We start from the raw sequence: 15533 nt of genomic DNA on the forward strand, positions 1-15533 counted from the left end.
CATCTAAATCCATGTTAAGGGCCAGATCTCTAACCAGTTACACACAAGTAACTTCACTCATGGGACTAGTACTCTGGAAGTCAGTGGTACTAACATGTGTAAAGTTACCCACGTGAACAAGTATCTGCACAACCTGGACCTTAATCACCTAAATTAGACACTGACTCAGCAATGTATTTAAGTATGTGCGTAACTCTATGTACATGAGTGGTGACTTCCATGGGGAATATTTACGTGACTATTGGTAGGCACATACCTAAGTACTTTGACTGACTCAGGATCAAAAAGTGGCCTGATTGACTCTCTCCCTGAAGCCAGTGAGAGCTGTGGGTCTCCTTTCTGAAAATCAGGCCACTTACATTTTAAGTCTTTAAGTACACCTCACTTTAGGCCCCCAAATCTGATTCAGGAAAGCACTGAAGCATAAGTCCCAATGAAATCAATGGGATTTAAGTACATGCTTAAAGGTAAGAAAGGGCTGAAGTGCTTTGCTGAATTGGGCCCCAATGTTTTAAAATTTTGACCCAGTTTTTTAATAATGGGGGGGAATTAATATTAACTATTTTTTTTTATTATTATTGCAGTAACAATGATTGTGATACCAAAAATCTGCTGCCGGGCAAGATAAAGTGGCGCACATTCTATACAAGGTATACAATGTCTGACGACTCTGAAAATCTGATCTAAAGCATATTTCCCAATAAATTAACACAACAAAAATACTTTCATATAAAACAAAGTCCAAAGAATTTTTTTTAAAGTAAATGTAAAACCTTCAGGGACTATATTACTTGTCTCCCTCTCTCTCTCTCTCTCTCTCTCTATATATATATATATAATCTCCTGAATTTTTTAAAATAAATTTCTTATTGTTTTAGAAAAATAAAAAGAGTAGCCAATTTAGTCAACAGAAAACATCTCACAGACTTAAAAGCATGCCCAGCAAGCACAGCCTTGTAAGACTAAATTAATGTTAAAACAAAGCAATTCGTTTCTAAATCAACCTGGTCTGCAGTTCACAGTTGATTACTACAAAGTGTATTTTTTTTATTATTTTTTGGCCCATATAAAAATAATGTATTGCAACTCAAAGTGCATTTTTAAAATAAACCATCAACTATTTTTATCAAATAAAATATTTACACCATTTGGTTTACAGTCAGAAATGCGCTTCATGCGATGACCATGGGAACGTCATCTGAGAATCCAGTTATCATAGGGGCTTCGTCGTCGTCCTCTCCTGGAAAGTAAACAGAACGCTCTGTCACATAGCTACAGTAGTTCCATGCATTCTAAGACCAGAAGGGACCATTACATCATCTTGTCTGACCTCCTGCATAACCCAGAAAAAATGTAGCGGGGCAGGCTAAGCAAGTGCTTGACCATTTGAGCCAATTTCCCCTCCCTAACTGAAGTAGCAGAGGACAATTTGCTTCATGTTGTAGATTTCGGTTCAAACACAGCAGTTTTGCATTAATAGGAGACCTTGGAGTAACAATAATAAAAAGCAGCTTATATTTATGTAGAGCCTGATCCACCACATGGGATCAAACCCTACCAACAGACTTCAACTAGAACATGAACAAATCCACAGAGACTCATCCCAAAGCGCCCCCCAGAACCCAAAATAGAAGTTAGGTGCCTATTCTGCTCCCATTTAAGTCAACGGAAGTTCTACAGGAGTTGGATACAGCCTGATATACACACACAGGAATTTATTTGCCATTGAAAATACAGCCATCTCTCGGGTGGAGGTGGAACTGGGACAATTTTGGCTGAGGACACTAGAGTAAACTCGGATTCTTACAGTGAGCGTTCAATGGGATCTGTAGTGTCCTCTCAGTACAAACATGGGACTAGATTCTCTGCTGGCTTCAACTGAGTTCAGTGGAATTATGCTAGCAGAGAGTTTGTTCCAGAGGTCCTAAACCTTTGAAGTGCATGGGAATCTTGTCTACAATGGGCATAGGGCGGAAACCCCAACACAGTAAGCTGCATGGAATTCTCAGTGTATCTGACTCGGAAGGATGAAGTGGCTGAGCTGGCCCTGTTAGGGGTTGAACTTGTGCTCCCATGTACTGAAAATGCCAAGAGATGGTAGATAAGGGAGAAACAGAATGCATCTGTCCACGCACTGTACATCCTTCTTGGTCAGAGCTGTGCGTGGCTGAGAGGGCAGTCAGTGGGGCTGCTCGCATGCTGTACAGATTACACCCTTGTAGATGTCTGTGAGGGAGACTGAGCCTAGAGCCAAGGGTAGATGGGACAGGAGCTGCAAATAATGCTGCTTCGGCCACATAAAACTGTGCGTCGCTTGGAGGCTGCTCCCTGAAACTGAAATGTGATCAAGAAGTGCAGTAATTTCAACAGCTTATCAACCACACAGGTCAGTGCATCAGGACAGCTTCACAAACCTCTCATAAAATTTCAGGACGTGGTACTTACCTAAATCGTCACCGGAAGAGAATATGGCTGACCCAAGGCGGGAGCTGTAGTGGCTATTTGCAAAGGCAGTGAAGCTATTCTGCAGTCTTCTGTGTCTCATGTATAATACAACAAACCCTATTCCCATGGTCACAAGCAATAGGAATAATATCGGGACCACGATGGCAGCTACATCTGTGGATTTACCAGTTTTAGACGCAGAGGCATCTTCACCTATGAATGGGGGGAAAAAACGGCCATTTGCCACTGCTGCTTTACAGTGTTCAGGTAACTGCAATGTAGAAACACAATGAATGAAAACGTACCAGTTCCTAGTTCGTCGTACAGAAGAGTAGCAGGCTCCCCACACATCTGTCCGCTATAAAGACATCGGGCCTGAACTGTGAATGAATAGTTGTGGCCTATCTTCAGGTTGGAAATTTTGAAGAAGTTCTCTGTGGTGTTCCCAAGATAAGCTGTGATATTCATCGTGCTGTCAAACATGTGTATCTCGTAACCCTGATGTACGGGGGGGGGGGGAAACCGCAGAGAATAAAACCCAGATCACTCAGTTCTTCAGCAACTTCTGACACCTTTTTAAACTTCTTTTTGCTAGTGTATTTAGCCCTGTTGATACCCCATTGACAGCAATAGTGCAAGCTTCCTTCAGGAAACCCTGTCAATAACCTGACCCAGGGGGACTAGTCTAGAGCTAAGAGATTTCAGCCTCCATGGATTACTCAGTGCTTAGCATCTCCCTGAAATTGCCAAAGAGGGAATGACGCTTTTGTGACCAGGACCCCCATCCACTAGGAACTGGATTGACAGCACCAGTAATTCACTCCCCATAGATCTTCTCTCAGTCTTTAGATAATAACACTTTTCAGGCACTACTGCTGTGGTGACCTACATGCGAAAGGCTCTGTGTCCTACTCCCGTTCCCTTCGACGATTTGATTGCCCCATGTAGTAGAGATTTTCAGGAGGAGGTTGATGTCCTCAAAAGCCAATGGAATGGGTCTCGTAGCATTAATGAATAAACAAAGCTACCTGCATGCAGGAGGAATATCAGGAAAACTTTGTGGAATAGGGTGCACTGCCCTTTTAATGATTTTATGAAGACACCCCTCCTAGGCCAATGCTACTCCATTCCAGATTTTCCTGGAACAATACCTGTAGGATGGGGATCTGGGTCAGTGAGGGGGAAGAACTGGCAGAGAAGCAATCTGGAGTTTATTAAAAACACCAGAATGCTGACCCTAGCTCTGAGTCCTGAGGCTGGCATTCCATAAGCAGGGAGGGAGGGCTAGAACTTGCCTCTCCCTTGAGTCTGTCCTGGTTCCTGGTGGTTCTAGGTCTTTCACCTCCAACAACAGGAGACAAAGGCAGGTTGGGTAATGAAGTTTACTGGAACAGCTGTATTTTAGCTAGTGTGGGGCAAGGCATCCTGGGAAATAAGGGAGATACCTATCTATCCATCCACACACAGACAGGCATGCATATACATACACAGACACGCACGTTAGTGTATTGTGGGCTCAAACCATTCTGTAAAATGTCACTCATTTCACCTCTAACCAAACCAGCTTCTTAGTTAAAAAAATAAACAAATAAAAACCAAAGCAAACTTCAGGACTTACCCGGCTTTCATTAAAATTACTTTCTTTCAAGGCTAAACTCTTCCAAAAAAGCAGAATATGATCATTTTCCGTTATAATTTTTAAGGCATCTGGTGCAGAGAGTGAAACTGCAAAGGGGGAAAATGGGCAAACACGTTACTTATCAATAATGTCTCAAACTGCAATAAACAAGCTCACTACTGAGAGTTTATATCTATCTATCTTATATTCTTATATTTTATTTTATTTAATTTATTTATATTCAGCACAGTATTCTGTATACACTGACATGACACACAGGACCTGCACCACTGAAATCAACGAGAGCTTTGTAACTGGTATCAATGGGAGGAGCACATGCCTAGTAGGTATTCTGTTTCCTCACTCTGACAAAAAGGACATTTTTAATTCCTCCATTTTAATCCGGTGAAAAATTCCCTGCCTGCCACTTTGACTGACTGCCCTCTATTAAAGGGTTTTTTATTGTTTTCCCTGGGAGTTGAAAATGCTCAGTATCTCTCAGGATCAGGCCTCAAGTATGGAAGATGGACTGGATGATATAGGAACACGGGAGTCTCATACCAGATTAGATCAGTGGTCCATCTAGCCCTATATCCTGCCTCCAACTATGGGCGGTATTGGGTGTTTTGGTGAAAGATGCTAGGTTCCCCTAGTTGACAGCCATGCAATAACCTGCCTCACTATCCAATGTTAATATTTTTTCCTTACCTGTAGTAATTTTCATACTGGATTCTTTGCTCATGTTTCCGAGTTGAACAATTATGTGATATTTTCCTCCCGGCTCCAGCTTTTTAATGGTGTATTCCACTGTGCTGTTACGGGTTTTCACCTTGTAGATTTTATCTGTTTTTTTAATTAAATCTTTTACTGCGACAGCGTACAGCTGCAGGGAGGAAAGTGACACACAGTGAATGATGGAAGCTCCTACTTCCCATCCAGTGGCTGGTGATATAAAATGCCAGTTAGCACATGAGGCTCGGGGCAAGAACCAAATTTAACAAAGTCTTCTATGTGTTGGAAACCTGTGAAGCCAAGTGGGATTTCAAACTTCTTATAGTGCATTATTAGCAGCAGATGGACCAACACCCCAGAAAGCTATTTACTGACTCACTAAATCTAGCAGCTGGGGAATAAGATATTTTTTCTTTTTTTCATGTCTGCACTTTGTGTTGTAGTTCAATGTAAAATACAATCTTTTGCAATGCTTACATTCAATTTAAGATACCAGTTTTACAAGGAGGATTTTTAGCTCTTGTATTATAATATATACAATAGTAGTATCCCGGCTCTTTCATACCACTTTTCATCAGCAGATCAGCATTATCTCAAAGAGCTTTACAAAGGACGTGGGCATCATTATCCCCATTTTACAGACAGGGACACTGAGGCACAGGGAGGTGACGTCACTGACCCAGCAGGCCAATGGCCCAGGGCCTGATTCTGATCTGAATGCCCCTTTACAAATGCATTGACTTCAGCGGAGTTAGTCCTGAGTTACCCCAAAGCAAGTGAGATCAGAATCAGGACCACTAAGAGGTTGAATGCTCTCCGTTAGTAGAGCACTGAACTTGCAGTTAGAGTGGATATCTCCCAAATAGATCTGAAAGCACTTTACAGAGTTGAATATCCTTTTCCATCAGCGTAAGTCACGTGCGCAAAGGTATTACCATATCCTGGTCAGGCGAATCGTAGGGCGACTCCCACTTGATGACAGCAAATGTCTTTCTGGTGAGCACAGAATGCAGATGCCGAGGGGGAAGCCTATTGTCCGGTATCATCTTCACCACGATGTAGTCGGAAGGTGGTCCTTGGTACGGAGACATCACACGGACCTTAAAGTGACAACATGCCGGTTAATATCATGTCTTAAGATTTCAGTAGCAAACATTAGTCCAAGCTGTATGTGTGCGAAGAGTAAATAGAAAAGCCGCCTACCAGAAACAGGTACTGCTCGTCCCTGTTCACGATCACAGTGATGTTGTGTAAAGCAGTGGTGGTGTTATGAGGGTTTCTATATAGTTCTAGGAACGATGTGGCATAGAAAACACCATAGACCTGTAGAGAAGAACAAAGAAGAGGCTATTCAGGAGCTCTGCTCTGCAGCTGTATGGGATATAACCTACCAAATGACCCAGACTGTGTGATTAAATCTAGGGTCATGTATTACTGTCTAGGACAAAAGAGGTGCTGGAAATTTAGCATGTGGCACAGCCTCCCTTCCTTTGAATCTATAATGTCCTGATGTCACAGCACGGTGTTTTATTTTGGGGTGGAGGTGTTCCTGTCCTTTTGAGAAGACAAAAAACTTTGGTCCAGACCAGCTAGGGTCATGAAAGATCCCATGGAACCTCTGATACATCAGAGGGAGTTAAATGTGTATATTGCAGTTGTCCAAGTTACAGCACGGGCATCCACAGTCTGCCTAAACGCCCTAGTTGGATGCTGCCTTCTTCACTCCCTGACTTAACTCTGTGCGTTGTTCCGCCTCTGGTATCTAGCAAGGATGGCCATGTAGCCTTACAAAGAACTCATCCACTTTAGCTACTCATATTCAAGATTGCATATGATAGTACGGTGAACCTAATCACGGCCAGTAGGGCAGTGATACTCAGACATCAGTGGTTCCAGAGCCAAATTAGTGATCAACATTACGCACAGGAGCCACCATTGCATGAATTTGCTGTTTCATTTACTATAGTACTAGATATTCATATTTAAACCGTGCGAAAGGGGAAATATTTAGCATATATATATATATATATATATATATATATATATATATATATATATATATATATATATATATATATATATATATATATATATATATATATATAAAGCTAAATATATATATTATTCTCACAGCAAAATGACTGACCAAGTATTATTATTTTTATCAACTACAATTGCTTAATAACACAGAAAAAAGCATCCTGATTGGTTAATAACTTAGATTGATTAATAATTAAATCACACAGTGTTTTAATATCATGTGCTGCAAAGAGCCGCAGGAGACACATTAAAGAGCCACTTGCTGCTCACGAGCCTCAGTCTGAGTATCACTGATGGAGAGGCCAGGGGCCTGTTGTGTTAGGCGCCGTACAAATATCTGAAACAAAGACAGTCCTTGCCCCAAAGAGCTTACAATCTAAGAGGATACTTGATGTGATTTGCATCATTTTTCAGACACATGTTTTGCAGAGACCATGGTGCAAATCACTATAAATGGTGCAAAGTTCACCATGCTTTTCCTAGGGGATGGGACTGGATGTTCCCACAAGCCTATCAAACAGTTCTGTCAAACGGCTTATGGCCTGAGGTTCCAAGGCTAAACCGAAGACAAGTCATGACAGGTAAGAAAGGAACGGAGCCTTACGACGTTCCTCGGTCCCGTCCAGTTACACTCCACAGCAGTCTGATTGATGGCTTTGGCTTTGAGGCTTGGCGACACAGGTCTCGTACCGTTGGTCACAACATGTGCAAAAGACAAAGGGCTGTCACCCAGTGCGGTCTTGGCCCAAGCAGAAATTTCATACGGTGTGTGTGCTGTCAAATTACCCACTGAACAAGAAGAGAAAGTTGAGCCATTTGGTTAAGCGAATTATTTGTAATCACTTGGACAGTAGATGAACGCTTTAATAAAGATTAAGCACTAATACACAGTCACCTGGCCATTTGTTTTGTACGTTCATTCATTAGGAGTCATTTTTTAATACAGTTGCACCTGGGAACATGTCACTTAATAGAAACAGTTGTTTTATTGGGATGACAGTAAATGGCAATGATTTCTCCTTAACCTCCCTCTGTTCGTCAGAGGATGGAGATGGATGGCAGGAGAGAGATCACTTGATCATTGCCTGTTAGGTTCACTCCCTCTGGGGCACCTGGCATTGGCCACTGTCGGTAGACAGATACTGGGCTAGATGGACCTTTGGTCTGACCCAGTACGGCCTTTCTTATGTTCTTAACTGATTAGCAGGGACACATTTGATTAGCCTCAGTGGTGCTTTGACCCAATGCTGAGAAGGTACGAATTTCTAAGCTGCAGTCTTAATATGAAGGTAAAATATTCAACCTGATCTGGCCAATCTGAGGTTTTAGACATCTATGTTGCTTAAAATACACCTGCAAATACTCATGGGGTGCAAAATTGCACCTGCTTTGCTCACAATTTGTGTCCACACGAGCAGGAACCAGTGTCTGAAACTCTGGCTCGTCATCTGGCATTTTCTGCAGATCTTTTTTTCTTTCGTTTCCACTTAGTAGATAATCCTTCCTCCTTCCCAGAATGATTCAGTTGTGTATTGGCGGGGGAGAATGGAGGCAGCAGCAGAGCCTGTGCCGAACTCTGCACATCCATGGGTGCATGTTCCCACTGTGGCAGTGCAGAGCAGTGCATGGAGGACGAATGAGGGTGCGGGTTCACGACCACCCCGCCCCACTGGCCAGAACCCTGTGTAAAGGGAAAGGGCAGGGGCTACATGTGCCAATGACGCTCTGAGGCTGGTGGCTTCATCCCAATTTACCTGAGGTTTTCACAAAGGTCAAGGCTTTGCAGCCTAGCCCTGAAATCCCTTGCTCCCAGGAGTAATTCCTATTTACGTGAGTAATCATCCTAAGCTAAGGACTGCTCAGTTGAGCCCTTGTTGCAGGACAAGCCCTGAACCCCCCAATGCCAATCTGCTCATCGGGATGTCCGAAGGCAAGATAGCTCCAGCTAGAGGTTTTACCTGTTTGTGCTGACTTTTCACCATCTAGGAACAAAGTCCTTTTTTCTTGCCTGTGGGTATCGAAGGTCCAGAAGAAGTTCACGATATAACCATTCACCTGTCAAGGAGCAACACCACACAGAATGGATGAGCTGTTTGTTATGCTGTTTTTATATGCTGCTGAATGAAAGTTTTAAGTCTTCATATTGTATTTCCTGTAACAACTAAGGATACTGGTGTAGTCAAAAGTGGAGCTTATTTACCCTCCCCAGTCCACTATCTCTGGGTCTCTCAATCCATTCCCCATCTTTCCTCCCCTAAGGTTCAGAGACACTGTAATTGGGGGGAGCATCAGGGAACGCAGACTGTGGAAAAAAGGCTGAGTATTTTTAATAGAGCTGGTCGGGAATTTTGGTCAGAAAATGTTGATTTGTTGAAACTGAAACTGTCTGCAAGAAATCATCTGTTTCGACGAATCTCCCAAATCAAAAAAAAAAAAAAAAAAAGTTTTGAAATGAAAAGTTTTCACTTTTTGATTCAAAGTAGTTTCGTTTGAAAATTTTAGTTAATTTATACTTCTAAGAAGTTAAAAAATAACAAAAGCTTGATATTGAAATAAAACAATTGACCCAATCTGAAATGGGTTTTCAGATTATCAATTCATAATTTTTTTTGATATTTTGACTTTTTTCCCATCCCAAAACGGAACAATTCCCTCCCCCCCCACCCCAAATCTCACTCTAGCAGGCTGGGGAAACCGTTTCCCTCTGATTTTTTAATGGTGAAGGCAAGGGGAAGCTATTTTTTGTTCTTGCTTTGCTGGCTTGTTGTTATTTAGGATTCCAACACACAAATATCTATCATACAATTTACAGCCCATGCAATAAGTGCAGGCGCCTTCGTTGTGTTCTGAGTGAAAACTGATTATACAGGATAGAAAAAAAGCCCCACTTCTCTCTTTCCCTAGGGCTCATCTGAAACTCTCCAGGAAAAACCTACCTCAGGTAGACCTACCTTCCCATACGAGATGAACTGTGTTAGCCCACAGCATAAAGAAACGTCATTAATTCTCTAAATTACAAGGCATACATAGTTCTACCAGCATCCTCTGCCTTTGTATGGGAGCTGGGAACCCTTTCATTACATGGTAAATACCAGACTGAAACAAGGTACTTACACATTAAGTATTAAATAATTCTTAAAACCCCAAACCGTCCATGACCGTGTATTTGTTTTCTAACCAGGTGATTTGCTTTAGGACAGAATTTTTTGGCTGAACAAGACTCGGATTGTCGTTCTCTTTTATGTTTGCAGTGTTGTTGTAGCCATGTTATATAATGTTTATCCTGCCAAATATTTATGACTCTGATCTAGCTCCCTCTGCTCTGGTTCTAGCCAGGAAGTTCAAACTTTACCTTAATGTTAGTGTCCACTTTCAGGGTGAAACTTATAGAGTTTTCATTGTAACTCTCAATACGGATGGTAGGCGGTGGGATGACTGAAGGGAAAGGAAGAAGAAGACATGAATTCAACATCAAAAACATAAAACACAATCCTATTTGTATGGGGCTGGATAAATGCAGATTTTCAGTTACTAACTATCCTGAAGGTTTTTTCCAACAAAGAGTTTCCCCACCTATAAAAGTTGCTAGAATCTTTCTAGCACCCATCACTGCTCCTACAGGAACCTGTTGGAGTACTGTGCTGACGCTTGATAGGTAGATCTTAAAGGGAAGTTACTGTTTTAACCTGGGGTTGCTTAAATGCAAGGGATCCTATACACCAGGCCATCCTAAAATACAGCCCTATGCTTCCCTGTCTTTCTAACCACAGGGTGAAGACAGAGTGGATCGGATGTAGGTTATTGCTTGTGAATTCAAACAAGCAATTAGTTGCTCTTGCAACTCCTGAAGTGAACGGCGCAACTCCCGCTGACTTCAATGAAGCAGAATCAGGATTGTATTGAGAAAGATACAAGTATCAGTAACACATTTCTTCCAAGAGGCCCCAAGGCCTTGGTCCTTCCCTTGAAGGAAAGTTTAATAAAAGCAGGATGCATGGCAAACACCTCTGTTCAGTCTTATCATCTTCCCATCTGGTGCCCTACCTTATCTGTTTAGATTGCTATTGTGTCCCTTAGGTGTTGTAAAATATGCCTCCCTTCCCTGCAGCAGATGACAGGCTTACTGTCCTCTCTGCTACAAAAAGGCTTAATTGTGGAAGGAAAGATAGACTTCTGCTTCCAAATGTATTAAGATAAGACATGATGGGGCCAGTACTTTAGAGTAATGGGTAAAGAGAGGAGAATGAGGTTATAGAAAGCAGAGCTGGTTGAAAAGTTCAGATGAAAAAAATGCAGATGAAAATTGTTGCAATTTATTCCTCCTCTGTTTTCCCAACTAGTTCTAACGATTAGTTACTGGTTGCTCTTTGTTACCAAGGATACTGCATTTTCAGTAGCATCATCTCCTCTTCCCTGTCTTTGTTACAATGGGGAGAGAGCACTTAGATCTAACTAGTTAATGCTTAGGGATGAAAACATATGTTTTATTTCAAAAAAGTTGATATAAAATCTGATAATTTAAATGATTTCATGATTTAAAAAAAAATGCCACAGAAACAGGGTTTTGTTGTTGTATTTAAACATTACCCTGCAATCTAACCATTGCAACCTTGTTCTAATGCATGGGAACCTGAGTGAAACTGACTAGCCTATGTTTACAAGCTACATGAAATGCAGAAGGCAAAAATCAACAGAACCTAGCCCCAACCAAATAGATTTTAAAAGTTCTTTCAGTATAAATAACCAAATGATTTATTAGTAATGGGAGTATGGAATTTGGTTGTCTAGAGCTATGATTTTTAATTTGACACTCTATGTTTTTTTTAAGGTGTAAATGCTATAGCTCCTGTTTATACAAAATACAGCAAATTCAGTACAGATATTAAATCACTAAGGAAAAGACAGAAAATTACTATTCATGCTAAAGCTTATGTTCAAGTTTTTTTGTGTTGTTCGAGTCCATTTAAATTGAAACCCAGAAAAATGTTTACCTTTGCCTTTCATGGTGGTTATGGATTTGGAATCACTCCAGTTTCCTACGCCCCGACTAGTTACTGCAGCAACCTTTTTCAAATTAGAAGGCGAGTTAAAATTTTATAATGAGAACAGAGAATGAGTTTAGAAAAGAGTTACTGGTGTCATGGAACTGATGAGAAATGGACTTTGAAACAAAACACAAGCGCTCGTTTAATTACTTGGTAATATCAGGTTTGTGAACAGAGATAAAGCAGAGCTGCTTAGAGTTAATTAAAGTAATCTATTGAGATACATTGCAGATAACAGTATATGGCGAGATCTTTACAAAAAAAAAAACCATGTAAAGTAAGGGGGGCTGGAATAATTCTGCCCAGTATAACCTAGCACAACTCCCATGAAATCCACGCTGGCAGCAATTTTGGCCCCAACAATTTATTTAGAAAGTGTCCTGTATATAGAAGGGATAGTGCATATATTAAAAGGTACCCGCTTCTTGCACACACATGGGATTATACAAGTAACAGTAAGAATTACTTTGATTCATGAGGGTTGTATGCTGCTATCTGAATTGCCATTAATATCAATGAGAGTGTAGCATGTGGAAAATTGGCAAGTCAAGGCTGTACTCTTCGCAGTGTTCACTTTGCAGGCTTGCCTGTCAAACTCAAATCCTATCTGATTTTAATCTAGCCTTTAGCTCTCTCTAGCATCTCTCCTGCCCCATCCCCAACCTAGAAATACAGAAATATAGGGCTGGAAGGGACCTTGAGATGTCATCAAGCCCAGCCACCTGCTCTGAGGCAGGACCAAGTAAACCTAGAACATCACTGACCAGTGTGTCCAACCTGTTTTTAAAAACATGCAGTTGATGGGGATTCCACAACCTCACATGGAAGCCTATTCCAGGGTTTAATTACCCTTAGAGTCAAAAAGTTTTTTCTAATATCTAACATAAATCTCCCTTGCTGCAGATTAAGCCCATTATTTGCTGTCCTACCATCAGTGGACAGAAAACAATTGGTCACAGTCCTCTTTACAACAGCCCTTAACATATCTGAAGACTGATATCAGTTCTGTTTCTTTCCCCCATGATACAATTACAGCCAAATTTGTCTCTGACCTATACCCTGTGCAACCAAAGTGACTTCAGAACTGTGCCATCCGTAGATGACTTTTAAAACTGCAACCTGGGTTTCTTGGATGGGGTGAAAATCTAAGGACAGAATTTGAGCATTTGAGCATTTGAGAATTTGAGAAGTTTTGCTTTTTCTTGTCAGTACACAATGAAGGAGTCAGCAAATGTGCCGGCCTTCTATGTACTTTTAGCAATAAAGTGTCTTAACTTGCTACCCTGGCACTAGTCTGTCAGTTAACCGTGCAGTGCTCAGATCATCCAGTAAAAGAAAACCCACTTGAGAATGTGGGCAGTACACCTAGAATCACCGGCTTTTAAAATACTCACTCTTAGTGTGTATAATTTGTTGACCTGCAAGTTCTCAATCTCGGTATAGTTCTTACTGGCTCTAAGTGAGGACCACTCCTTGGAACCACTTCTACTGTATTCCACCTAACGGGGTGAAAACAAGAGATCGGAGGGTCACAATCAACAATACAACAGGGTGGGATGTGGGATGGATGGGTGGCTAGCTTTAAAGTACCATGGGCCATTAAAACTACACTGGGGCTAGAACTCAAACCCTCAATCTGAATGCTCAGATCTGGGGTGGGACATAGCACACTTCTAATCAAAACCATGCAACTTCTTTCACCTGCCTGGTCTAAACCCAGAGATTGAGAGAGACTGTCTGTATAGTATTTGCTCTGTGGAACCCTTTCTGCAGAGTATAGGGACCACTGGCTGTATGGAAGATTCCCCTCTGCTCCACTATACCCTGTGCATCCAAAGGCAGAACCTGGTCTTTCTCAATGATCAACTAGGCTATTCATTCAGGGGCCACATCAAGCACATAAAACCTTAAGAGACTTTACTAAAGAACTAATGCAAGCTTCCTCTTACCAGCTCTGACAAGTATAAAGGTTGGATTTATTCTCTGTTTAGGAGACAGTTGCATCTTAAAGTTGCCAAGTTTTTTGAACTGTCTTTTTTTTTTATTATTATTTTTTATCACAGTCTAACTGAAAGAAAAAGGAATCCACCCCATAGAAAGAGGGACAATCACTGTCTGCCCATATGTCTCTAATAAATACAGGCTTTCTTGCATCATTAGCTCTGAACTGGAATTTCAGTGACTGTATGTATAGAGGCGATTTTGCCTGAGCGCCCCAATAAAACTCAATTTTCCATCATCCGCCCCTCAATCTCATTTATTCACCTTCCTCGTTATTATTGTAATGGACCTGGAAAAAAATATTGACATGATCTCTGCAATAACTGCACTGTATCGTCTGCTCCTGTTTGGACTCCGTCTCTCATCACTGAGAAAGTAGGTAATTGTCAAAGAACACGCTCACAGTCTAAGTTACCTGAGCTGACATTCACTCTAATTTCCAATTACAAATTGTAAGCTCTGTGGGGCAGCGACCTTCTTTCTGCTCTGTGTTTGTACCAAGCCTAACACAACAGGATCCTTGTTCATGACTAGGGCTCCCAGGTGCTACGCTAATACAAGTAATAACTAACTGTAATAATGCAGGAACACATTTTAGCATATGTTTAAATCCCACTGATTTAAATGAGATTCAATCAATGCTTACAATTGAACATGTGCTTAAGTGCTTTGCTGAATCGGGACCTCTGTGCAGAGGGGCTCACACAGGCCACGTTAAGGGCTTGAGTAGTGAAGCATTCTGCAGATGACTTGTATGCCCTGGGGGCGAAACATACCTCTGGCCACTTCGGCCTCACTTAAGTGCATAAAACAGGCCTCTGTGGAACTTGAGGTGGTGCCTAGGCCTTGCACAGATGTGACTTTCACCATGAGTGAACAGCTGCAGATAGTTTTGTTCAGAAGGGTCAAATTCCCAGAGCCATAAACCATCGAGGTCCTTTGCAGTGAGGAAGGAATCCTTCCTTCTACTGCGCATGCAGGGCTCCCATTCAGGTTTGGGTCTTGACTGAGGAACAAGTAGCAGAACAATACTTACGATGTACTCTCGGATCAGGCCGTGGGCAGACATGGGCGGAGCCCAGCGGGCGATCACCACGCCTTCCAGCTCTTTCTTTAGGGACAGCTGAAGATGAAGGGGGGGATCGGGTACTACCAAAGAAACAAGCGAGTTAGTGATAGACTGGCCAAAGGGGTTTGTTCAGCAGAATCATAAGGGAAAAAAGTCACGAAAAGTTTCCAGATCAGGGGTAGGCAACCTATGGCACGCATGCCGAAGGCGGCACACGAGCTGATTTTCAGTGGCACTCACACTGCCCAGGTCCTGGCTACCGGTCTGGGGGGCTCTGCATTTTAATTTAATTTTAAATGAAGCTTCTTAAACATTTTAAAAAACTTATTTACTTTACATATAACAATAATTTAGTTATATAGTACAGACATATAGAAAGAGCCCTTCTAAAAACGTTAAAGTGTATTACTGGCACGCGAAACCTTAAATCAGAGTGAATAAATGAAGACTCGGCACACCACTTCTGAAAGGTTGCCAACCCCTGGTCCAGATATTAGTGAGCAGCTTATTCCCTACTGGAGCTTGGTCACACCACAGAGCCAGTGGGCGCGGGGGGGTCAATGTAAGAGCGCACCCTTCCCAT

At 41.8% G+C, this 15533-nt stretch overlaps 1 protein-coding gene across 1 annotated transcript in view; it reads right to left on the minus strand.

Annotated features, from left to right (window-relative positions):
* Nucleotides 1-1172: 1172 nt before the first annotated feature.
* SORL1 (sortilin related receptor 1) overlaps nucleotides 1173-15533 on the minus strand; it is a 97643-nt gene continuing 83282 nt past the window's right edge. The window contains exons 36-48 of the mRNA XM_065417108.1: nucleotides 14918-15030; nucleotides 13275-13379; nucleotides 11827-11899; nucleotides 10188-10270; nucleotides 8794-8890; nucleotides 7440-7624; nucleotides 5999-6118; nucleotides 5731-5895; nucleotides 4772-4946; nucleotides 4064-4170; nucleotides 2751-2943; nucleotides 2446-2658; nucleotides 1173-1240 (exon numbers count right to left, since the gene is read on the minus strand). Of these exons, the coding sequence (XP_065273180.1) occupies nucleotides 1173-1240; nucleotides 2446-2658; nucleotides 2751-2943; nucleotides 4064-4170; nucleotides 4772-4946; nucleotides 5731-5895; nucleotides 5999-6118; nucleotides 7440-7624; nucleotides 8794-8890; nucleotides 10188-10270; nucleotides 11827-11899; nucleotides 13275-13379; nucleotides 14918-15030 (1697 nt within the window). The remainder of the gene's footprint in view (nucleotides 1241-2445; nucleotides 2659-2750; nucleotides 2944-4063; nucleotides 4171-4771; nucleotides 4947-5730; nucleotides 5896-5998; nucleotides 6119-7439; nucleotides 7625-8793; nucleotides 8891-10187; nucleotides 10271-11826; nucleotides 11900-13274; nucleotides 13380-14917; nucleotides 15031-15533) is intronic.

The sequence above is a fragment of the Emys orbicularis genome, chromosome 15 (genome assembly GCF_028017835.1).
Source record: "Emys orbicularis isolate rEmyOrb1 chromosome 15, rEmyOrb1.hap1, whole genome shotgun sequence".
Taxonomy (NCBI): Eukaryota; Metazoa; Chordata; order Testudines; family Emydidae; genus Emys; species Emys orbicularis.